The sequence below is a fragment of the Danio rerio genome, chromosome 19 (genome assembly GCF_052040795.2).
Source record: "Danio rerio strain M-AB ecotype USA chromosome 19, GRCz13ab, whole genome shotgun sequence".
NCBI lineage: Eukaryota > Metazoa > Chordata > Actinopteri > Cypriniformes > Danionidae > Danio > Danio rerio.
The window spans coordinates 12341561-12367552 of NC_141039.2; the positions used below are offsets into that span (position 1 = coordinate 12341561).

A 25992-nucleotide genomic window follows, 5' to 3' on the forward strand; every position below is an offset into this window, starting at 1 on the left:
CGCCCAAACACAGATCAGCATTCCCAAAACAAGGTACAAAATAACAAAACAAACAAGCAAAGAAAAAACTGTATTATTGTATTATCCATTCATTTTCTATCGGCTTAGTCCCTTTATTCTGTTGCCACAGCGGAATGAACCGTCAAGTTATTCAGCATATCTTTTAGACATATATAGAATATATAGCCTTTCCAGCTGCAACTCAGTATTGGGAAACATCCATACACACTCATTCACACACATACACTGCGGCCAATTTAGCTTATTCAACTTACCTATACTGCATGTCTTTGGATTAGCGGGGGAAAACCGGAGCACCTTGAGGAAACCCACAGAAGCACAAGGAGAACATGCAAACTGCACACAGAACTGCCAACTCAACCGGGACTCGAACCAGCAACCTTCTTGCTGTGAGGCGATTGTGCTAACCACTGAGCCAACATGTCGCCCTACTATTGTATTATACAATAATAATACTATTGTACTTACTATTGTTAAAAGTTTCATTATATCTTGATTTGATTTAATTTTCTTTCTTCGCTAATATATATATATATATATATATATATATATATATATATATATATATATATATATATATATATATATATATATATATATATATATATATATTTAAATTTAATAAATATCTATAAAGAAACTAAGCTGAAAATAAAATGAATAAATGAATTTATATCTATATTTAATATATTTAATATTAATTTATATTTAATTTTTGCATTTTATCTGAAAATAAACATTTGTGAAATTTTGTTGTTTCACCGGTTCACTTGTAAAAAGAAATTTGTGTATTAAAAATTGCAACTTTTATTTTAAAAAAAAATCAGACGCATACTTATCGTAATCAATGAGACATTTCATTAAAATCTATGGGTTATTAAAATTGTTCAGTTTGAATTATTGATTAAGTAAAAGTTTAGTTAAAATTGGTTAACTTTCATTCTTGTGTAGAAGTATAGTTTAACATATATAAGACTTAATACAGTCTATAAAAGAAAGACATCTCATGCCTTTTTATGGTCAAATGTTTATGTCCTGTAATAACACACTGGCAGATGCTTCATCCTGCGCATGCTAATTATTGTTGTTTAATGTAAAGGGGGTCATCTTTCACATCTTTCCCTGTATTGCAAATTTCAATCATGGACTCGTCGACCTCCAGAAAAGCCATTAGCACATTCCTTGAATCATCTGCCATTTCATTCAGTGCTCTTTTCAGTACTCTCAATACTGTCAAGAAAGCCAGTGGGCCCCATCCACATAGCCTATAACAGGTATACTTATGATAACATCCGCAAGCATATTTTCTTTTACAAAGATTCAGCACCAAGCAATTTATTGACTGAACTTTGGTTGATTCCTTGATGAAGACTTGACTTCATCAAGCTCTTAATTTCTTCTACGGTTTTCCCTGATCTTTTACAAAGCTTCTGCAGGGATGGATCGTCCAGTCCAAATGCATTGCAGTACTTTTGAAGCTCAAATATTATGATAAGTAAATTCACAGTAATCCAAAATTTAGGAACCCAAGAGAGCAGAGCGAAAAGCTACATTTGTAATGTTCTTGTCTAGAGCTTCTTTTTTCTCTCATTAATCTCTAAGGTGATGTTCAGCAGTGTCAACATCAGAAGATGACTCTTACACTTTGGAAGCTTTTTCTTCATCCTCCTCTGCAGCGAATTGAAATTCATACATGCCAAGCTGCCAGCCAGAGATCAAGAACACGACAGGGTCCTCAATCCTGATCTTTTTTAAGCCTAGACCAAAACAAAAAACATATAAGATGAATAATAAATATTGTTACACAAGCAAATATGCTTAAAAATGAGAATAAAATTGTGAAAGTAGTGAGCTGTTCTGTTCTAAACCAACCATTTTCACAGTCCTCTCAGATGATATCCAAAGTTCTGTTTAAATGTTTTCTTCCTCTTTTCAGTGGCAATTCTTGTGTCAATCTCAAATCAGACAAAATACAACTTTGTCCCCATCCTCAAGATCTCTTTAGCCAGATGAGCGTGGCATTCCTTGAACTGATCTGAAGTAATGATGATAAATAAATGAGAGCGTTTAGGGGCAATTCTTTAACTACGGGCATCTTTAGCCTTGTGAAGCTGAGTAAAAAAAATATGTTCAAAAGTAACATAACACAGCCTCATAAGTTTAAACAATTTGTCTTGATTTAGATAGTCTTGGTAAGAAAACAAATTGTTAATATTTAAAAAAAAAATCCGACATGAAATGAACAAATGTAATTTCCACCACATCTCAATACACAGCTTTTATTTCAAAATGAAAAAAAATTATGTCAGTCAAAAATTGTCTAAAATATTTGTCAAAAAATAATTTTTGTATCTAGTTTAATTAATCTTTTCACAATGTTTACAATAATTATACATTTTTCAATTAAATAAATTAGTCTCTTAGGACCAAATGCAGAATTGTACTCCTGTCACACTCTAAAATGTATTATTAAATTGGTTGAGAGCTTATTAGAAAATAAATAAATTGAATATGTATATTAAATAGAGCATGGACATTGTGAATGCATTTTCAGTGTGATAAGAACGTTTTAAATATTTTTTAAAACTGTGTGTGCTGGTGAAAATGACGGGGCGGTGGTGGAAATGACAACCAATCAGTGTTAATGTAGAGAAACAGTGGATATTTATTGGAAGAATAATCAAACTCTTAAACTCCTGAATATTAAACTCAATTTGAAAAAATTAATAAGCATAACCACACATGTTTTTGCATGTGTAAGGCTGAGATTGATGTAAAAACACTGATTTGTCTAACAGATGAACATTAACAGTGCATACTGATAATAACTGATTATTATTCAAATATTATATACATTTATTTAAAAAAAAAAAGTATTACACATTTACAGGGGGTTGGAAAATAAAACAGAAAGGCCTGGTTTTAGAGCACAATAATTCATTTGTGGGGCGGCACGGCTCATTCATTGGTTGGCACTGTCGCTGATTCGAGCCTCATCCTGTACAGTGGCCAGAGGCATTTTAGGCGTCACGGTGGCGCAGTGGGTAGCACGGTAGCCTCACAGCAAGAAAGTCGCTGATTTGAGTCCCAGCTGGGTCACTTGACATTTCTGTGTGGAGTTTACATGTTCTCCCCATGTTGGTGTGGGTTTCCTCCAGGTGCTTCGGTTTCCCCTATGCACAAGTCCCAAGACGTGGTGTATGTGACTTGAATAAGCTAAATTGGCCGTAGTGTGTGAATGCAAGAGTGTATGGGTGTTTCCCAGTGTTGGGTTGATGCTTGAAGGGCATCTGCTGAATGAATGCTGAATAAGTTGTCGGTTTATTCTGCTGTGGTGACCACTGGTTAATAAAGGGACTATGCCAAAAAGAAAATGTATGAATGAAAGAATGAATACAATATTGTTTATTATGAAATAATTACTTATTGTAATTGTTATATATATATATATATATATATATATATATATATATATATATATATATATATATATATATATATATATATATATATATGTATATATATATATATATATATATATATATATATGTATATATATATATATATATATATATATGTATATATATATATATATGTATATATATATATATATATATATATATATATATATATATATATATATATATGTATGTATATATATATATGTATGTATATATGTATATGTATGTATATATGTATGTATGTATGTATGTATGTATGTATGTATATATATATATATATATATATATATATATATATATATATATATATATATATATATATATATATATATATATATATATATATATATATATATATATATATATATATATATATATATATATATATATATATATATGTGTGTGTGTGTGTGTGTGTGTGTGTGTGTGTGTGTGTGTTTGCAGTGTCCAGCAGCTGCTTCAACTGCTTTTCAAAAGACTCCACACTGCTAACTCATAGTTGAGAATGTATAGTTGAGAATGTAATGCTAGATACATCAACAACCTAATGTTGTGTTGTGGATGTAAGGTGGCAAGCTGTTTATCCTAATGGTGTGTTCAGAAAGCTGCATTACAAAAGACAATTAACAATCCCAGTGCTCTCCTCCACGTGCCTTTTAAGTTTAACCCAGAGTACAGAGCTAACATCCATTAAAGCACGAACAACCTGATGCTCAAACGAAAAGAATTTCTACCATTCTAATTACAGATAAAGTACACACTACAGCTATACATGTCACTTTTGGTCTGTTTAGATCAGGGGTGGCCAACCCTGGTCCTGGAGAGCCACCTTCCTGCAGATTTCAGTTGCAACCCATATCAAATATGTTCAGGTGTGTTTGATATGGGTAGCAACTGAAATCTGCAGGAAGGTGGCTCTCTAGGAACAGGGTAGGCCACCCCTGGTTTAGATGGTGCCATAGCTAAGTCACTGACAGATCATTCAGGGTGTCTTGGAGGGGTGAGGTGTCCAACCTACAGCATCTAAACACTGGGGTACCTCAAGGCTCTGTTCTTGGGCCACTTCTCTTCTCCATCTACACATCATCTCTAGGACCAGTCATCCAGAGACATGGATTCTCCTACCACTGCTATGCTGATGATACCCAGCTATACCTCTCTTTTCATCCTGATGAATTCTCTGACCACATCTCTAGAACTGCTCGATCGTGCAGATTCACACTCTATAACATCAGAAAGATCTGACCCTTCTTATCTGAACATGCAGCTCAACTCCTTGTTCAAGCTCTTGTTCTCTCCAAACTGGATTACTGTAACTCTCTACTAGCTGGGCTTCCAGCTAACTCTATCAAGCCTCTTCAACTGCTCCAGAATGCAGCAGCACGAGTGGTCTTCAATGAACCTAAACGAGCACATGTCACTCCACTGCTAGTCCGTTTGCACTGGCTGCCAGTTGCTGCTCGCATCAAATTCAAAGCTCTGATGTTTGCCTACAAAGTGACTTCTGGCCTTGCTCCTTCTTATCTGCTCTCGCTTCTGCAGATCTATGTGCCCTCCAGAAACTTGCGTTCTGTGAATGAACGTCGCCTCGTGGTTCCATCCCAAAGGGGGAAGAAATCACTTTCGCGAACGCTCACGCTCAATCTGCCCAGTTGGTGGAATGAACTCCCTAACTGCATCAGAACAGTCACTCGCTACTTTCAAGAAACGACTAAAAACTCAACTATTTAGTCTCCACTTCACTTCCTAATCTGCAATTGCCTCTCTGAATATCACACTAACTGTACAAAAAAAAATAAATAAAAAATAAAAAAATACTAATACTACTAATACTTCCCTTCTTAGACTTTACAGACCTGAAACTTGCTTATAGCACTTATTCATTGTTGCTCTTGGTTGTGTAAATTGCTTCCTTGTCCTCATTTGTAAGTCGCTTTGGATAAAAGCATCTGCTAAATGACTAAATGTAAATGTAAATGTAAGTCAAAATCTCTTATTCAGTAAAACTGAATTGGTACTGTTTCGTTGTAAAAGGATCGATTCATCATAAAATGCTAATCCTGTACCATTTACTAACCCTCATTTTGTTAAATACTTTTGAGTTTTTCATTTTCAGTTAAACTGAAAAGAGATTTGTAAATAATGTTGGAAAAGTCTGCTATGTATTTAAATAGCTACAAGTTTAATAATAAAGTATGCTCTGCGCTCCTGCGTTGGTTGAATTTGGTGCGTTTATCTTATAAGCATATATTTAAAAAGTTCATGATCCACATTCTTGGAGAAATAGCATTACATTTTATTTATTTCACATTCTTCAGAGAAAAATTATGTCAATTGTCATTTACATTACGTCGTTAATTAAATTCTCAATCATTAAAAACAATCCAATTAGGTGTACATGACAAATAACGTCATAATTAATATCACATCCACCTACAAAAAACATGATCTCATCAAATAAGCCATTTGTTTAAAATATCACTATAAAATCATGAATGATCATCACTTACGCTTTCATATATTCACCAAATAACACAACAGTGAAAAACCCATTAAAAACATTTGAAAGACATTCCCAATTTCCCATACATAATCATTATTTACTTCATTATAAACTCAAAATCATTTCTTCACAATATTATAGGTAACCAACAATACATTAAAGAAACACAGAGAGACCCAATTCTTCATTCATCCCATTTGGGGTAAAAGATTTAACCTTATAAATCCAGAACGCTTCTCTTTGCAATAATTCTTTATTTTGCTCTATGTGACCTACCTCCTTGATTCCTGCATTCTAGTTGTTTAATGACATGTCCTAATTCATTAAAAGATCTTGCTTCTGCTGAGGATATATCTTGTTGTTGTTGTACACTGGATCTATATTCACTAATTTGCAACTTTTGACAAGGACATTTAGCATATAAACAACATTGCAGGTAGAGCAGGTAATGCAGATTTGTATGTCATCATATATGACATCAGATGACATATGCACATTTAATTCAACATCATGTTCTGATATTTATCTTGGACTCAAAGCAAAACTGGAAGCTGCAACCAGATTGAGGACCAAAAAGAGCGAGTCTTACGATCGAGCCTAAACATTGATTTAAATCATGTTCTATATAAAAGCAACAGCACGCGACGGAAGGAATATTTTCCATAGTAAATTGAGTCTTTGTTAAACCAACAGCTTGACTTGATACGTTAGAAACAACTTCTATTTCTTACAGCTGAACCACAGAAAACCTGCAATGATCCCCTCAGGTAGGCCTACACCTCATGTGATTTATTCAGTGCTAAATGCTAACAATGTGAGTTTGAATGCCATACTTGACAATTATTTTCATACTACTGAAAGCAGCAGCAAATAGTTCACCTCAGATCTTGAAAATAAAATTAACCATTTGAAATTGAACTTTAGACTCAAAACCAACAAATCAGTGATTCAGCATGTACATTTAATAATGTTAAAGAGCTTTAATATATATGAAATAGAATTTAACCCTTACCATTTCGTGAGTAAGTGCATATTCTGTGCTTCTGAATGGCTCTATTCAAATTTCTGTCTTGTTTTGTCTGGAGCAAAGAGCCACATTGCTTATCACTGCAAATCTCATCATGTAGCATGTTATTAGGACACGGGGATATAATGTAACCTGCTCATCCAATGTTTACGCTTGTATATTTATATTATTTGCTTATTAATACCCTCATGGGAAAATCTGAATCTGCGTCTCATTTATGAGGCTGCTACTGTTCACTGGAGGTTGCCTTTTGGTCACAATTGCATGCTTGGAGAGCCTTTCTGAATAAATGAATGAAATACACTGTTTCCCATCAAGGCAACCCGGGGTGCTGAAATATAATTGGCTAAACTGGCAGTGAGCGGGTTAAAAGAACCAAAACAAAGACAGATGTTACAGCACGTACTACACATTTTCAAAGCAGAATAACTGACTTCAGCATTGTTTTTCAGATAAATAAGGATGTTCATTTTGCATGTTTTTTAAATATCTGCAAACATATTATGCTATTTTATTTTATTTATTTTTATTTTTTTTGCTTTAGAAGTGTCAAAAACATACAGTTGAAACCAGAAGTTTACATACACTCTAATAAAAGGAACAACCATTTCTTAAAAAATTGTCTGATGGTAAATCATACTAAACGTTTACTATTTTAGGTCCGTTAGGATAACCAAAATGATTTATATTTGCTAATTGCCAGAATAATGAGATAATTTTTTTAAAGAAAGCTTTTTATTAATTTCAAGACAGTCAAAAGTTTACATACATTTCCTTGGTATTTTTAGCTTTCTTTAGCTTTTAGTCTTGCTCGCACAAGCTCTGCCAACAAATTTTCTATAGAATTGAATTCAGGGCTTTGTGATGGCCACTCCAAAACATTCTCTCTGTTGTCCTTAAAGCACACTTTAACTAATTTGGCAGTATGCTTAGGGTTATGGTCCGTTTGAAAGACCCATTTGTGAAAAACTTTTAATTTCCTGGCTGATGTCTTGAGATGTTGCTTCAGTATTTCTACTTAATGTTTTTTCTTTATGATTTCATCTATGCTGTGAAGTGGACCAGTCCCCCTTGCAGCAAAAACAGCCCTACAAAATGATGCTGCCACCCCCATACTTCACAGTGTTCCTAGGCTTGTAAGCTTTCTCCTTTGTCCTGCAAATCTAACACTGGTCATTATGGCCAAAAAGTTCGATCTTAGTTCCATCAGACCACAGGACATGTCTCCAAAAATGATTCTTTAGTCGGGTGTAATTTAGCTATTTGTAATCTGGCTTTTTTGTTGATTCTGTCTTGTTGATTTTTCCATGTTGTCACACAAGGAAGCATTGTGTTTAAGGTTTTTCTTAAATACTATTCTACAGTTGTGCCTCCAAATAACTCAAATGTTGTCAATTAGCTAATAAGAAACTTCCAAAACCTTGACACCATCATCTTAGCTTTTTCAGAGGCATAGTAATCTTATTGTATCTAAACTTGTCTTTCAAGAAAGGTTATAACAATTTCTCAAAAAATATCTCTCATTTTTCTGCTGTTAAGCATAAATTAATTTTGATGCATGATGTTTTAACTGTACATATAGCAACTTTGATGAAAATTAAACATTGTGTCTAGACTTCAGTCTCCAGTGAAGCATTTAGCACATTTCTGGCATCTTCTGCTATATCATTCAGAGCTCTTCTAAGCATTGTTGAGACAGTCAGATAAGACAATCCTCCTGCCACCACAGTGCCAAGAATGGGTACGAGGCTCAAAATATACTCAACTGTACTTTCAGCTCCAACTACAGATACCGCACCGACCAAGGATAACAATGAAGCTGGGTTTATCCCACCTCTCAGCGGCGACTTCATAAGACTTTTGAATTCCTCAATGGTTTTCCCAGATCTTTCACACAGCATCTGCAGGGATGGATCATCTAGACCAAAGGTACTGTAGTAAATTTCTATCTCCCTTTTAACAATTACTAAATCTACAGCAACTGAAAGACCAGGAATGGGAACAGCAGCCACACAAGCAGACAGTATGGCTACTTTTCCAATATTTTGCCCTAGAGCTTCCTTCTTCTTCTCATTAATCTCTTGTGTGATATTTGGCAAAGCCAATAACAGCACACGTCTCTTATGCTGTGGAAGCTCTTCCTCCATCTTCTCCTCAAGCAGATTTAAATCATACTTGCCGAGCTCAAAATTAGAGATTAAAAACACAACAGGATCTTCAATCCCAATCTTTCTCAGACCTAGACAGACACAAGATAGGGCATTATAAAACAAGACAAAATGTCAATTGAAAATGAATAATACCTCTAACAATAAACAATTATGTATGATTTATCAGTAATAATATAACAGCATTATTATACTTTAATTAGCATTTTATTTAATGTAGCAATTCTAAAGCAAATTTGGTCCTCAAATGAATGCCATGTGAAATAACTAACCATTTACACAGTCCTCTCGAATGACATCAAGTGTCTTTTTTAGGTCAAAGTTCTTCTTCCTCTTCTCAGCAGTAATGCTTGCGTCAATCTTGGAACGAACAAAGTAAAACTTCTTCCCCATCCTCATGATCTCTTTGGCCAGATGAGTGTGGCATTCCTTGAACCGATCTGAAGCAATGATGATGAAAAAATCATAGCGTTCAAACTCAACCTGCTGAAGGTACTCATCGGCTTTGAAGTTTGGTGTTCCAATGCCAGGAAGATCCCACACTTTCACATTGTTGTATTTTGGGTGATTATAAGCTTTAGGCTCCATGGTGGTTTCTACAACCCCAGTTTCAGCAGAGCCCTCGTCTTCATCTCCTAAACCCCTGAATGCATTAACAAACGTGGACTTTCCAGAACCAGACTCTCCCGTCACACCAACATTTAGCTCCACAAGATCTTGTTTTCTGAGATATTCTCTGATCCTGCTAACTGCGGTTGGGAGATCCTCAGTAGATATGGATTCCTTAATTTCCTCCAAGTCATTCTGAGTTATTATGTCGTAGTCTTCTAATATATCCATCTAAAAAATGTAAACAGTATTCTAAACAGTACTTTAAAAAGTATGTGAAAATCAACAGTTTAAAAAGTAAACAATATTGATACAGTGTAAACACTAAACCGTAAAGCATACAAGACTTAACATACAAGCATAGAAGACGAGATGTTTTCACTGAAATTAAAACAATTAAGGACAATCAGTTAAGCTGTGCAAATGAGCAGACATTGCCTGTAATAAATGATAAAGGAATCAATACTCTTTTGCTTTATATTAAAACTAAGGTTTGAGGAAGTATTTAAAAGACCAGAACTTCTGTCTTTTGTTTAACAAGATCATTTTTAAAAACCCTATGAATATGTAAAAGCTCTAAATAACAATAAAATACACTGTAATGGTATCAAGTACTGCATCTTTCTTACCACGTTCTTCTGAGCAATCCACACAGCGGAAGCACACTGCACAGCATAAGATCAGAAATCTAAATGAAACTTTCCGCTGTACGGAAAACAATAGCTGGCCGAGATACACCATTTGCTTTCACTTTCATTGCTCTTCATCCCTATAGTAACAAGATGCAAAGGGCATGTAAATATTTACCTGCAGTTTCTTTCTTGTTATTGTATTTGTGCATTGACAGCAGTTGAATTGTAATGCTATTTTTAAATGCACTTAGATTGTGCATGCACATATTTTTCAGTTATTTTACCATGGTTGAATGTCCATAAATCAAAAGGAACTGAAAGACCAAGGACCAAAATGTAGGCACAGAAGACAAGCAGAAACTTGTGCGGTTTTATTGAACACAAAATCAGAGACAGTGATAGGTCATAGACAAGTGGCTAGAATCATAAACATTACAGAGGATATGGTTGGGGCAGGCAGCAGAGATAAGGTCTCAAACAGGCAATAGGTCAAGGCAGGCAAAAAAACAAGCTGAATCCGACAGACACACACTAGGTCAGAATGCTCAGAAGTGTTTACCCTGGCAGAACAAGACTTCGCAATGGTTTTGAGTGTGTGCTTGTGTGTGGTCATTTGAGGGTCAGTAGGTACAGTATGTTATGTAGTTTCCTATGATGCCCAATTAAATTTGAGTGATGGCTCCCTCTGGTGGAGGAAAGCGAGAGGAGCGGGAGACTTATTTGCAACATTTACAATGTTTTTCCATACATACTTTAGTGTTACGAATGTATGGATGAAGGAGATGGTAAGGGAACAGTGAGATGAAGGGGAAGGGAGGTAAGAGGATCAACCGTGAACAGGTAAGTAGACGTCCTACGATGATGCCCAGAGACTCAGAATGGGGGTACCGTCTCTAACATTTTGGTTGAGTGATTGGACCCCTCGATTCAACCTAGGAGTGAATAGAGGGTTATAGGATTGTGAATGGGAAGCAAGGACATAGAGGGAGGGTGGGTTCAAAAGAATCAGAAGAACGGTGCTAGAGTGCTAGTATGCCTTAAATAAGTTTTAGGGAGTAGTTGTACAGGAGACTATATGAGGCGTGGTTCCTCCATCAAACCTTTGTTGACAAGTTAACTCCATTTTTAAATAATTTAATCACCTAAAAAAGTACCTCAAAATCAATACAGTTTAGTAAACATGATGGCACTATTTTAATCATTGATAATTCCATTTATTCTACATTTAATAAAATGAATCAATGAATTTCTTTAAACTTAATAAAAATGTATTAACAATTTACTGTAGATTGTGACTCACAGGTCTTAGTGGTTTATATATTTACAATGTTCAGCATAAATGAGTACACCTCTCACAGATCTCTCTTTTAAATGAATATTTTCTAGGATGATTTACTATAATATATGTATACATTCATATCAGATTAGCCAAAACGGGAACTAATCTATAGATTACAAAACAAACAAACAAACAAACAAACAAAAAAACCTGATCACAGTTAAAAAAAAATTATACACCCATATGTTATGAATAAATATGAAATAAAATTGTAGTAAACTGTAAAAATCTAGTAAAACACAAAAATATATACAGTTTTGTACTTTGTATTTATTTATTATTATTATTATTATTATTATTATTATTAATTTTGTAATAACTTGTGGAAATTTTATTGTATTTTCTTGCTTTTCCTAAAGATGTTCAATGACCAAATTCTTCTTTTAATGGATAAAACTGTTTAATAAAACTTTTTTGTTTAAATCCATCAATAATTATTGTCTATATTCACTAAATATATGCCTAAAAATATTTATTTTCAAAAGGATGATTAGATTATACTGCTATCCACTGCATCATGGTGAGCGCAGATGGCTGCAACATAAATCAATCAAGCCTTTATTGTCACTACACTTTCGTATAGTGAAATTGGACCCCCCAGACCATACACAAAACATCACACTTTTCAGAGTAGACAGATCATAGGAGGTAGCATTTAGAAACGAAGAAAGATACATTTGGACAGTTAGGCAAAAAAAAAAAAACGCCCCTTCACCTTGCCCTTGATTAGGACAAAGTGTGAAAAGGGAGAAAAACAGCCCTATCTTTGCATAAGCACACCGGCAAGACACAACATAGACACAGGGGATGGGAACAGGGGTAAGGGAAAACAATCCGTTGAGTGCGGGCAGCCAACTGGTCCAGCAGCCATTTCAAGGCGCAAGTCACAGTCCCGCCCATTTTTCTTTGGCTCTTGGCGAAGACGAGAGTGTGTAAAGTGTAAAGCTTCAGTGTGGAGGGTAACAGCCTACGCTCCAGCTTATCCTGAAGGAAGGAGAACACAACGCTAATCTGGCAACTTCAGTGATCTTTTTGGCAAGAAGAGCACCACTCAATGAATAGCCTCATAGAGGGTGCTATAGCCTGAGTGATGGTGTTAACCACCAACGCGGGAAGGTCACCTACATCTTCCACGCTTTGTCTATGGACCACATGTGGAGGTTTCAGAGATCTGGGCGCGGGTACCAGAGGGTGGTCCTCTCTCAGAGGAATACGCCAGGGAGGATCTGTCACGGGGAGTGTGAGTTTGGAAACCCAGGTCTGTGGGCCAGAGAGGCACAACTAACAAGACCTGCTCCTCATGCTCCCTGACCTTGCACAGAGTCTGTGTAAAAAGCCTCACTGAGTGAAACGCATATTTGTTCATACCCAGGGGCCAGCTGTAAGCCAGTGCATGCGTGTCATGTGGGGCCTCGATCAGGGAATAAAACAACTGGCCGATTGCATACTTAGCCAGGAGGCCTCACCACCTGGACCTACCGAACTTAACGGTACCCTAAGACTGGGGTGTCTTGGTCCCGCAGAGAGCTCGTCGCTGCTGCTTGGACAGGAGAGCAGGCTGCGGAGGCAGAGCAGGTCTTGTAGCCACGGGTGGACACCCTCGGCAAAGAACATGGCACATTAAGAAAGCAAGCTTTGTCAATGTCACACATATCAGCCAGGTTCAGTCAGAGGTAGCGTTCCTGGACCACTAATGTGGTCATCGTCTGTTCCAGGGCACGAGCGGCCAGTTTGGTGGTCATGAGAGCATAATCGGCCAAGGGAAGAACCACCCTCTTACAGCTCAGTCAACTTCTGCGCTTGGTAGCATTGATAGGTGTCCATATTGTGCAAAGCAGAAGCAGCCTGGCCCGGAGCAGTATAGGCTCTGGCCATGAGAGATAGCCTGCATGCTTTGGAAAGGAGTTTAGGTGGAGCCCTCCAGGTGATGGCGTCTTGCAGGCAAATACTGATTGCAATAGCACACTCCACCTAGGGAATCTCCTCGTACCCCCTGACACCTCACTGACATCTAGACATCTGGTCCGCAGTGTCAAACACTGAGATCACAGCCTTCCTAGGGGATGCACTGCCACACTCACTCAAAGTTTGGATGGAGCAAACTGTAAAGGAGCGAGGGGTCTATGAGCCCAAGGGCGATGGATGAGTTTCCACTGTAATCCTCAGGTCTGTCCATTTGCTAACCGGCTTGTGGGAGGCAGTTGTGCAACAGTCAAGCCCTTGCAGTGAGGGCAAGAACTCTCCACGAGCACTGCCTCAACATGCTGGACCCCCAGGCATGTGATGTAGTACTCATGTCTTTCATCCGGGGCAAGGAAACCACCACATTAAAAAAATGCACGGTCAGAACATTGTCTTTAAAAAGATGTACTGTTCAATCTTGTTGATCTTTTAGGGGATCTGCTGAAAGGGAACTATTCTTTAAAGAGGCATAAGCATACACAAGACATTTGAATAATTCAGATTACCTCATAAATGTTCAATTCCCAGACTAATTCACATATAAAATAGGAAGCACAATTTTCATTGTGAGCATCCTTCCTGAATGCATTTGGTCACTCAGTTGGTAATATTTGTGAATACAGTACACACCCTATCCCAACTGGAGGCGTGATTATTCTTTACATTCTATGTTAGGGCTACTCAAAGTCCAGACTCTGGCCTGAATGCAGACCTCGAGAGAATTTGATCCAGACTCAAACAGCAAAGTGACATTGATTCCATGTTGAAAACCCATCAGAATCATCATTTTGGTTGAAGCAAAATATTCAGTGCTATAAATGAAATCGTATCAACTTTAATAATTTATTGCTTTTTGGAGCTAAAAACATAATCACTAAATCAATATTAATAAAACGCATCTTTATTTTGTGGTGGGACGCCCAATTGACAATCAGTGTCATCCTGGGAAAGGAGCACACAAGCCACCTGGATGCAATCACGCTGATCGCCTGCACCTGGAACTCATCAGCATCCCACAAGATAAAGCCAGCTTGAAGAAGACAGACGGTGAGAAGCCTCTTTGCTAACCCTGACTTTAATGAGTTCTCTCTCTCTCATCCAGAAAGTCATCGGATCGAGCGATCAGCGTTTCACAGCAGCACGGATTAAATCAAAGGAACTCTTCACCATCAACTCATCCACAACTCACCTAGAGCACGGCAACACTGGACCAGATCACCGCCAGACTGGAAAGGACTGAGCAGGTGGTCGAAAGCCTACTGGGCCACCGGGTGCCTCTTCCGGACGCCAGGAGTACTGCACACCACCACCTTACGAAACTCAGTGACCTAGATGACATCGAAGCGTATTTACACATGTTTGAGGTGATAGCAACCAGAGAGCTGTGGAATAAAAAAGAATGGGTGAGAATCCTGGCTCCGTTTCTGACTGGTGAAGCGCAATGTGCTTATTATTCACTAAAAACCCCACAAAATGAAGATTATGAGATATTGAAAGGAGAGATATTAGCGAGGTTGGGGCTTTCTCGCATCAGCGCAGCACAGCAGTTCTGGCAATGGTCGTATGATGAACAGATCTCTGCCTGAGAACAAACCACACAGCTCTCCAAATTGGCACAGGTCTGGTTGCTATCGGGGAACACCACCGCCTCCCAGGTCACTGAACAAGTGGCGATCGACCGCCTGCTCAGAGCCCTCCTCATAAAACTTTGCCGCACCGTGAGTATGAGAAACCCCACCAGCCTGGCTACTCTAGTGGAAGCCATCAAGCTGGCAGACACTTCGTTTGCACAGGACGAGAGAGAGCGAGCGGCTACAAACCCCCGAAGGGTACCCCGGGATCAACGCTCACCGGAGGGTACCTCAAGTACAATGAGCAGGCCGAAGGCCCCCTCCCACATCGAAGAGCCCATGCCAACTGAACCACAGTCCCTACGAGCCCACGCATGGATGGAGACGAACCAAGACAAGAAAAACCAAGACGGAGACGATAATGGAGCTGGTGCACTCACAGCCCATGGCTGGGCATCTGGGAGCAGAAAATACCACCCAATGCATCCGAGACCGCTTTCACTGGCCTGGCATGAAAGCAGAAGGTAAGCAGTTCTGTAGAGAGTGGCCACCTGTTAGAGGACATCACAGAGGAAACCTCCCCCAGCCCACTCATACCACTACCCATCATCAAGTTGCCCTTCGAGTGCATAGGAATGGATCTGGTGGGCCCGCTGCCGAAATCCGCCCGTGGTCATAAACACATCCTGCTCATCGTCGACTATGCCACCAGGTACCCTGAGGCGATTCCCCTTTGAGTGGCCAACGCAAAATCCATCACGAAGGAGCTCTTCCAATTTACCAGCAGAGTGGGGATTCCCTCTGAGATATTGACTGACCAGGGCACACCCTTCATATCTCGGCTGATGAGCGACCTCTGTTGGCTACTCAGGGTAAAACAGCACATCTGTTTACCATACCCAGACAGACGGTCTGGTGGAGCAGTTTAACCAGACCCTTAAATAGATGTTGTGCCGAGTAGTCGTAGAGGATGGGCGTGACTGGGACCTCATGCTCCCATACATGCTCTTCGGAATAAGGGAGGTACCTCAAGCATCCACAGGCTTCACTCCATTTGAATTATTGTTTGGGTGCCAGCCCTGTGGATTGCTGGATGTAGCCAGAGAGACATGGGAGCAGGAACCAGCTCCACATCGCAGCATCATAGAGCACGTGCGGGACGTGCGAGAGCGAATAGACCATGTTATGCCTCTGGTCCGAGAACACCTAGCGACCTCCCAGCGCGCCCAACAGAGGATATACGACCGGCCCGCACAACCCTGACAGCTCCAGCCTGGCGATAAAGTCCTGATACCCACCACCACTGTGAAGTTCCTGGCATCCTGGCAAGGATGCATCCTGCATTTTGTGGCAATATAAATGCACTGTTACATTTTGAAGGAGATGTGAGGCATTTTGCATTTTGTGTGTGTGCAGTTTTGAGAAATGTGTGTAGAGTTTTAAAAAAAATGTCACATTGTTTTAAAAACATGTGTCAGCAGTTTTACCAAGAAGCTGGAATTCCCATTAAAATGCTGTTGAGTTCACCACAATATTCAATAATGGCCCTCTTTATATTCTCTGTGGAAGATTTTTCCTGTTTCTCACTGGCTGTTTTTCAATTCCAAGAACGCAGAGAACGGACTTGTGTTCTTGTGGAGAGCGGTCTTGCCAGGTGTCCTCAGAAGAACGAACTCAGGAGACCGCGAGGGCAGAGAACGCGTCCTTTGAGAAATGGGATGCTGCGTTCTTCCTGATGGTCACATGACCTTCACGTGTTTTAAATGGTAAATTATTTAAACATTACAGCCTTCATACAACGATTTATTGTTTTTCCCCTTTTCAAAATATATACTTTGCATAAAAACATTATAAATATATGTTGCACAATATAAATAAAACAGATTTTAATACGAATTTCAGCAAACAAACACCCTTAATGTGTTTATTCCTTTATAAAGATGTCCATGGTAATGTTTACTTTCACCGTTTCATTTAGGGAAACTCCTGAAGTAAATAATTCATATCTATGAACTTTAATAATAAGTCTAGATAAAATGCTGCGCTTCCCACCTCCAGTCGCAATGACTTCTGGGACTTCCAGAGCGAGTTCGGTGCTCAAGTCTGCATTAGTGCGTCCTCGATATCAAGAACACATCGGGGAAGTTTCATGCGTCCTCCGTACTTGCGGTCTTGAGTATTGGAACTGAACTTAGGCAGCTGATGATGACGTTTCACGAGAACACGAGGACGCAAGACCGCTGAAGAACGCATATTGAGAAACAGCCACTGCCTTTTATGTTTCAAATTGCATTTCTGTTTAATTTTTGTAACTGGAAGAAACAGTGAGAAGTAAGGCTACACAGTGACAATAGTGTACATGCTCACTTATTTGTTAACACATTTTTCAAGTTGTCATCTGAAATGTTGAAATGTCCTTTTTATGCTTATGCTTCTAGGAATAGCAGGGTGTTTGAACAATAGATCCCATGAGAAACAGTCTTAAAGACTGGTACTTCTGTGTGATAGAAGTTTGTTACAAAGAAGCTGGTTTAGGGCTCTGTAATGTAAGTTCAGTTCCAAAAAGATGTTCAGTGTTATAAAATATATCATGTTGATGAGCTGCTTGAGATCAATGCCCTAAAAGAAAAGCTTATATACTATTTCTAAAACCCTGGCTATGTATTTTGTACATGTAACAATGAAAAACGTATTGTATCCCTGAATTCCATGACACTGTGAATTTAGGGAATAGGTGAAAATGAAAGTGTAGCTTGGGCGTATCCCTTTTTGGCTGTGTCCTGCATAAAATATTTTAGTCTGTAAAGCCAGACATCATATCTGCACCAGTGTTTTCTTGTGGTGAGGACTAAGCATAAATATATGGTAAGAAAAAACAAGCTGATTGTTTCACATTTGTCACATTTATTTTATTGTTTGGAAAGATGGAAAGGTAACTACTCAATTTTTTTTTGCTGCTTGTACAACTGCTTATTTTAAATAAGCTAAAGCAGCACAATTCTTGAGATTTTTGTGACAACATAATTGTTTTATATTTAATCCAACATGAATGGTGTGGAACACTGCAATTTTACAGTGTATGTTGCTTCTTTTCTTTTTTTTCTTTTTAAAAAAAAATAAAAATGACAACTTTGAACATGTTTCACTCTGAAACATCTAGATCAAATAAGAAATACTGAAACAATAGGTTTCTTGTAAAAGGTTGAATAATCTTTCTTTACAGCTTCTTTTTATAGTATTCCTGCATCTTCTGCTCTGAAACTTAACAGTCAAACTGATAAAAAGTAAGATCTCTCCATCTTATGCTGATTTCAGTTCAGTTTATCTTAAAATGTACAGATCATGTGCACAAACACACAAAAGGACTTTGGACTGTTTGTAAAGGTAATTCAGAGCATTGTTCTTAATCTAAATGTTAGAAAGGAGTTGCTGAAATATAAACGAATTAACTATTTAATACTTAACTGTTTTTCACCGTAAATGTTTTTGGATGGCCTGAAATCATGTCTCTATAAAACACAGTGCATTAGCATTGGTGGTTTGTCTGCTCAATCACAAGTTACCTTCATTAGCTTTAGTTAGACTACAGTGGGCTAGCTATTGCAACTATGTATTTCTTTCAATAAATAAGTAATGATTTACAAAACAGTTTGGTATTCTTATTTAAATTTTATAAAAATGAAGCTATAACACAAGGGGGTCTTATTTTGTAAGTGTTATAGATCTTCACTTTTTTCTAAATGATTATGTTACAGCCTTTTGTCGAAAGTGGATTAAATTCATTTATTTCCTCAAACATCTACACACAATAGCCCATAATGACAATATGGGAAAAAAAGATTGTTGCAAATTTATCAAATATAAAAAAACCTAAAAAAAAAAAAAAAAAAAATCACATGTACATAAATATTTACAGCCTTTGCTGTGAAGCTCTAAATTGAGCTCAGGTAGATTCTGTTTCCACTGATCATTCTTGAGATCTTTCAGCAGGTTAATTTTACTGTGGTAAGTTCAGTTGATTGGACATGATTTGAAAAGACATACACCTGTTTATCTAAGGTCCCAGGGTTGACAGTGCATGTTAAAGCACAAACCAAGCATGAGGAATTGTCTGTAGACCTTCGAGACAGGATTGTCTCGAGGCACAAGGCTGGGGAAGGTTACAGAAAAATTTCTGCTGCTCTGAAAGTTCCAATGAGCACAGTGGCCTCCATCATCCGTAAGTGAAAAATGTTTGGAACCACCAGGACTCTTCCTAGAGCTGGCCAGCCATCTAAGCTGAGTGATCGGGGGAGAAGGACCTTAGTCAGGAAGGTGATCAATAACCCGATGGTCAATCTGTCTAAGCTCCAGCGTTCTTCTGTGGAGAGAGGAGAACCTTACAGAAGGACAACCATCTGTGCAGCAATCCACCAGTCGAGCCTGTATAGTAGAGTGGCCAGACAGAAGTCACTCCCCACCTGGAATTTGCCAAAAGGCATCTGAAGGACCATATTAAACAAAACTCCCTGGTCTGATGAGACTAAAATTTAACTCTTTAGAGTGAATGACTTTTAAAGAAAACCAGGCACCAGATTAATACCATCCCTACAATGAAGCATGGTGGTGGCAGCAGATGTTTTTCAGCAGCAGGAACTGGAAGACTAGTGAGGATGGAGGGAAAGATGAATGCAGTAATGTACAGAGACATCCTGAATGATAACCTGCTTCAGAGTCCTCTTGACCTCACACTGGGGCGACGGTTCATCTTCCAGCAGGACAATGACCCAAAGAACACCGCCAAAATATTAATGGAGTGGCTTCATAACAACTCTTTAAATGTCCTTGAGAGGCCCAGCCAGAGCTCAGACCTAAATCCTATTGAACATCTTTGGAGAGATCTAAAAATGGCTGTACACAGTCGCTGTATATTGGAGTACGTAATCAGAATGAGCCTGGGTTGCACATATTAGAGCAGTGTGATGGAAGCTGACATTATCCCAAACAACAGGGAGTCTGCTCTGGCTGTGCTGGTTCTGTGTAATGTAGTTGGAGCACATGCTATTTTAGACCATGAAGGAAAGCAAGGAGAAGCGTAGTGTTATAGGATCCTAGAACGACAAGGCAGTGGAGTGACCCTCGCTAGCTGATGGCTGTGTAATGTCACTCACTCCGCACAGACAAGGGTCATTTATGATAGTCTGGTGTCTAAGTCCCCGTTTACACTAATGCAATTTCGTTTTAAAACGCATAAGTTTTGCTACGGTTACGCCATCCGTCCACACTACGCGAATGGTCACGTGATATGCGTTTTTGGCATAGTGTGGACGGAGATATGTTCAGATACGCTAGATGAAAGGACGCTAGTGTGGACGCGGATCGTTTTTGTTCTTTTCGTCTTTTTGGTCGGGTTAAAACCTGTCTCATTCACATAAATAATTTCATTGGGAACAGCAGAGTTCATCACTATCCTGATCCACAGGTTAAGAGTGAACAAGTGGCAGCATAAACTGCTATGCTGTGAGGGAACACAATATTTTCTACAATATCAAAACTCATACCTGAAGATATTCCACTCGTTGGTCTTTCACCATCCCAGGCTCATTCCGGAAACGTTCTGGAGACTGCGAAATACGTCCCAAGAGGTATGTATTTTTGCAGTTTTTGTTTTTGCGAATCCGCGAGAGGCCGCTGTGTGCACTTTTTTGCATCGCAAATGTCTCTCCCGAGTGCCATTCGTGCCCACAATGTTCTCGCGCAAACCCACCAGAGGTCGCTGTCTGACTGACCAATTGATTGACTAGGCGACCGGCCAATTGGCTGACGCACCCTCCTCCCTTCCCTGAACCCAATCAGTTTCACCCATCGACCCGCCCGCCCGCTCTCTTCCTCAAACCAGAGCAACAATTTAGAAAAGCCGTCTATAAAAAGTAAAGCCCCTACTCTGATTTCTTTACAGCCTTTTCTGATTTCACCATGCTCTCACCCTGTTGTGAACTCGTTCACTTTATTTTTTGGATTCTGTTTTTGTCATACCTGGTTTCTGGAACTGCTCTTCCCCGGATTCGAACCCGGTCGCCGTGATCAACTCCTCCTCTCTGCATCTGAAGTCTGCCGACGAACATGATGAGCTGACTAGACAAACTGATTGCGACGTGAAAGCCCTCAGCCGGTAAGCGCGAAAGGGAATGGTTTCACACCGCCCCGTAGCGTTCGCTTACAAAAATGAAATGCAGCCATACATACCTCAGGACGTATTTCGCGGTCTCCAGAAACGTCCGCAGGGCTACATTTGCAGAATGAGCCTGGGTTGTTTTTCACTCTGTCAGAGCTGTATGCTTGTTTCATCCAGAGCTGGGTCTTTCGGAGGATACTAACAATTGTGGAGAGGCTGATGACATTTATCCCTCAATAATGATGATTATCATCATTACTAACTGAGCTGTGAGCTCAAGCTGTGCTTACTTTAATTAACATTTTTCGTTGCTAGTGCTTTTTAAAAGACCACATGGTGTAAGCACTAAAAAAGTAAGGATTTGTGTTTTACAGTAACAGTTCACCAAATACAACTCATGTGTCAAAGCAGGGAATAGTGTTTATAGTTTAGGTACATAAGTGTACTTTTCAAAAATGGGGTTATAGTTTTGAAATTTTAGTTCAAAAAGCAGAGAACAGAGAAAAAACAATTGACAGAATTATCTATGGTCTAATGGATCACAGTATCATATATATTTATAATAAAACAGTTAATGTTGTTCTGTTTTAGATGGCAAGATCAAAAGTATCTGGAGATTACAGTATACCTCAGAAGGACCTGGAAGATCTTAAAGATACCATAACTAGTCAAGATCTTCCAACAGCAATAAACACCATCAAAGAGTATCTCAAGCAGCAAGATCTTGTTGAGCTTAACATTGGTGTGGCTGGAGAGTCTGGCTCTGGAAAGTCCACATTTGTCAATGCATTCAGAGGTTTAGGAGATGAAGACAAGGGCTCTGCTAAAACCGGTGTAGTAGAAACCACTTTGGAGCCTGAAGTTTATCATCATCCAAAATACAACAATGTGAAAGTGTGGGATCTTCCTGGCATTGGAACACCAAACTTCAAAGCCGATGAGTACCTTCAGCAGGTTGAGTTTGAGCGCTATGATTTTTTCATCATCATTGCTTCAGATCGGTTCAGAGAATGCCACACTCAGCTGGCCAAAGAGATCATGAGGATGGGGAAAAAGTTTTACTTTGTTCGTTCCAAGATTGACGCAAGCATTACTGCTGAAAAGAGGAAGAAGAACTTTGACTTGGAAGAGACACTGGATGCCATCCGAGAGGACTGTGTAAATGGTTAGTTCAGTTCACATGACAATACTTTGAGTAGCAACTTAATAAGAAACGTTTTGATTTGGATGTTGCATTTATAATGATTGCAGTACAGAAGTATATATTGTGCATAATGATATTAATAACATTTACAATGTATCAATCTATATAAAATTATAATAATTCTTCTTTTTTTGAATTCTTCTTATTCAGTAATGCATTTTTCTGTTTCTGGCCAGGTCTGAGAAAGATCGGTATAGAAGATCCTGTTGTATTCCTGATCTCAGGCTGGGAGCTCGGCAAGTATGATTTAAATCTGCTGCAGGACAGAATGGAGAAAGAGCTTCCACAGCATAAGAGACGTGTGCTGTTGTTGGCTTTGCCAAATATCACTCTGGAGATTAACGAGAAGAAGAAGAAAGCTCTTGAGGAAAACATTGTAAGAGTTGCCTTTCTGTCTGCTTGTGTGGCTGCTGTTCCCATTCCTGGTCTTTCCATTGCTGTGGATTTAGTCATTGTTAAAAGGGAGATAGAAATTTACTACAGCACCTTTGGTCTGGATGATCCATCCCTGCAGATGCTGTGTGAAAAATCTGGGAAATCTTTTCAACAATTGAAAAGTTTATTGAAATCTCCACTGAGTGGTGGGATAAACCCAGCTTCAATTTTAACCTTGCTGGGTGCTGCATCCATACTCATTGCTGAAGATGTAGTTGAGCTTACCCTGAGCTTCTTACCCATAATTGGTACTGTGGTGGCAGGAGGATTCTCGTATGCGACAGTCTATTTTATGCTGAATAAAGCTTTAAATGACCTAGCAGAAGATGCCAGAAATGTGTTAATGGCTGCAGTGGGGACTGATGTGTAAACCTGAAAATTTCTCAAACTGAAAATCTCTAAACTGAAAATCTCTCAACCGCGAAACTAAATATTTAAAAAATTAAATATATAAAAATATATTCCTCAAATATATTTACTTTCTCATCATTATTTGTACATTTAGAAGACATACAGGACATAATTAAAACTAAACCTTAAAAAAAGTACTTCACAAAAACAACAATATCTAATTCAGTGGATCATGATTTACTTTCTTCTACACTTGACACAAATAGGACTCTGCTTGGAATTCTACATGATTTGCTGCAACCTATATGTTTGTTTTTTTGTTCAGAATGCAAAGAGACAAATAAAACATAATCTATCAAATGTAAAAAGAAAAGAAAAAAGTACATTTTATTTCGCTTTGATACAGCCCAACAATCTAAAGCAGGGGTCACCAAACTTGTTCCTGGAGGGTCTGTGTCCTGCAGATTTTAGCTCCAACCCTAATCAAACACACCTGAACAAGCTAATCAAGGTCTTACTAGGTATACGTGAAACACCCAGGCAGGTGTGTTAAGGCAAGTTGGAGCTAAACACTGGAGGGACACCGGCCCTCCAGGACCGAAATTGGTGACCCCCTGATCTAAAGCATCTTGAAGTGGCAAGTTTTGAATTTGTAACTAGTGCTGAGGTGGGAACATGAACAGGACTGACAAAGGCTTAATTTGGCCCAATTGTATGTATTCTGAAGATTTGGATTACAGCAAAATAAAATAGATTTCTTCGTAATTATATCAAATTTCTTGGTGTATTTTATTTTTGTCATTGCAATATACGTTGGATAAATGTCTTTAGTTTTAAGGTGGTCTTTAAAGAGTGGTCATGTTTAACATTATATTGTCCTTCGAAATGAGCTAGCAAAATAAATCACAACTAACATAATTATTTCAAATATCATAAATGACTATTTACGTTTAATGTAATTGAAAGCATAATGCCATTAATGACCCATTTCCACTAAGAGATATGGTACGGTACCCTTATTTTTTTTGGCCATTTCCACTTTCAAAAGGTACTTAGAAGCAAACTGTCCCATACTACTTTTTGGGTATCCTTTCAGAAGGGTACCTAGCACAACAAAAGGGTACCAAATTCGGGGCAAGACACACAGCTGAACCCTATTGGTTTACAGAGATACGTCACTCACTCGTGCAACAAGCCAGGAGAATGAAAACAAAGAAAGCGCTATTAAAAACACAGCTGAGACATTACACCGTAATAACATATACATATAATAACGTGCCATGGTCAACCCGAGCCTAAACAAACCTTGTCATCGTCTTGATGAACAGCCTCAAAGCCAAGAAGAAGAGCAGAATGACCCTGTGCCCTGTAGTTGTTTACAAGGCTGTCTAAAGCGGGAGCAGTTTTGCTTTCTTGCTTGCGGTCACCGCACTTCGATATTTGAAACAACGAACTTCTTGAGCTACAATCCAAGGGCGTAGTTTATCTTAGATTAGTAATCAGGTGAGTGCAACTGGGTAAACTGGGATCCTGGTGGGGGAGGTGACTGTGGTGACTGCCTCCTGTGATCAGCTGGCAAGATCTGACAGTTGCAGGAGTTAAGAAAGTGCAGTCTAATCTGACATTTTTCCATAGACTTTGTCCATTTCAGAGGTCACCACAGCAGAATGAACTGCCAACTATTCCAGCTTATGTTTTACACAGTCCTTCCAGCTGCATCCCAATACAGGGAAGACTTAAATTGGAAAAGTTTATCCAATTCACCTAAAGCTCATGTTTTTGGACTGTGAGGGAAACCAGAGCACACACAGGAAATCCACACTAACAGGGAGAGAACATGCAAACTCAACATAGAAAAGCCAACTGACCTAGCCGGGACTCGAACCATCGACCTTCCTGATTTATAAAAACATATGTGCATGCGTAGATATTTAACGTAATATAAAAATCACAATTTAAGCTTACAGTGACATTCGATGATATAAAACAAGGAAATTGTAATATATATATATATATATATATATATATATATATATATATATATATATATATATATATATATATATATATATATATACAGTTGAAGTCAGAATTATTAGCCCCCCTGAATCATTAGCGCCCCTGTTTATTTTTTTCCCCAATTTCTGTTCTGTTCTGGGAAGATTGTTTTAGCACATTTCTAAGCATAATAGTATTAAAAACTTATTTCTAATAACTGATTTATTTTATCTTTTCCATGATGACAGTAAATAATATTTTACTAGATATTTTTCAAGACACTTCTATACAGCTTAGTGACATTAAAAGGCTTAACTAGGTTAATAAGGTAAACTAGGCAAGTTAGGGTAATTAGTCAAGTTATTGTATAACGATGGTTTGTTCTGTAGACTATCGAAAAAAAATTTGCTTAAAGAGCTAATAATTTTATCCCAAAAATGTTTTTTTTTTAAATTAAAAACTGCTTTTATTCTAGCCAAAATAAAACAAATAAAACTTTCTCCAGAAGAAAAAACATTATCAGACATACTGTGAAAATTTCATTGCTCTGTTAAAAA

The 25992-nt window shown here is 38.3% G+C and overlaps 2 protein-coding genes and 1 pseudogene across 3 annotated transcripts; 1 reads left to right on the forward strand and 2 right to left on the reverse strand.

The window, feature by feature from the left end:
* Positions 1-1099: 1099 nt before the first annotated feature.
* Positions 1100-6497, reverse strand: LOC101885035 (interferon-inducible GTPase 5-like; annotated as a pseudogene).
* Positions 5760-21605, reverse strand: irgf3 (immunity-related GTPase family, f3). 2 transcript variants are annotated; one of them, XM_087295499.1, is made up of 5 exons: positions 21519-21605; positions 21309-21383; positions 10419-10558; positions 9453-10020; positions 5760-9251 (listed from the first exon to the last, which is right to left on the reverse strand). In XM_087295499.1, exons 4-5 carry the CDS (start codon positions 10018-10020, stop codon positions 8623-8625), a joined length of 1197 nt encoding a protein of 398 aa, XP_087151625.1. In that variant the 5' UTR covers positions 10419-10558; positions 21309-21383; positions 21519-21605; the 3' UTR covers positions 5760-8622. The 2 variants fall into 2 exon arrangements, with proteins under 2 accessions (XP_087151625.1, XP_087151624.1); XM_087295498.1 differs by having other exon boundaries at positions 20834-21579.
* si:ch73-171o20.1 lies at positions 18005-24205 on the forward strand. The gene is made up of 3 exons (XM_087295497.1): positions 18005-18158; positions 22039-22612; positions 22828-24205. Exons 1-3 carry the CDS (start codon positions 18156-18158, stop codon positions 23454-23456), a joined length of 1206 nt encoding a protein of 401 aa, XP_087151623.1. The 5' UTR covers positions 18005-18155; the 3' UTR covers positions 23457-24205.
* The last annotated feature ends 1787 nt before the right edge of the window (positions 24206-25992 follow it).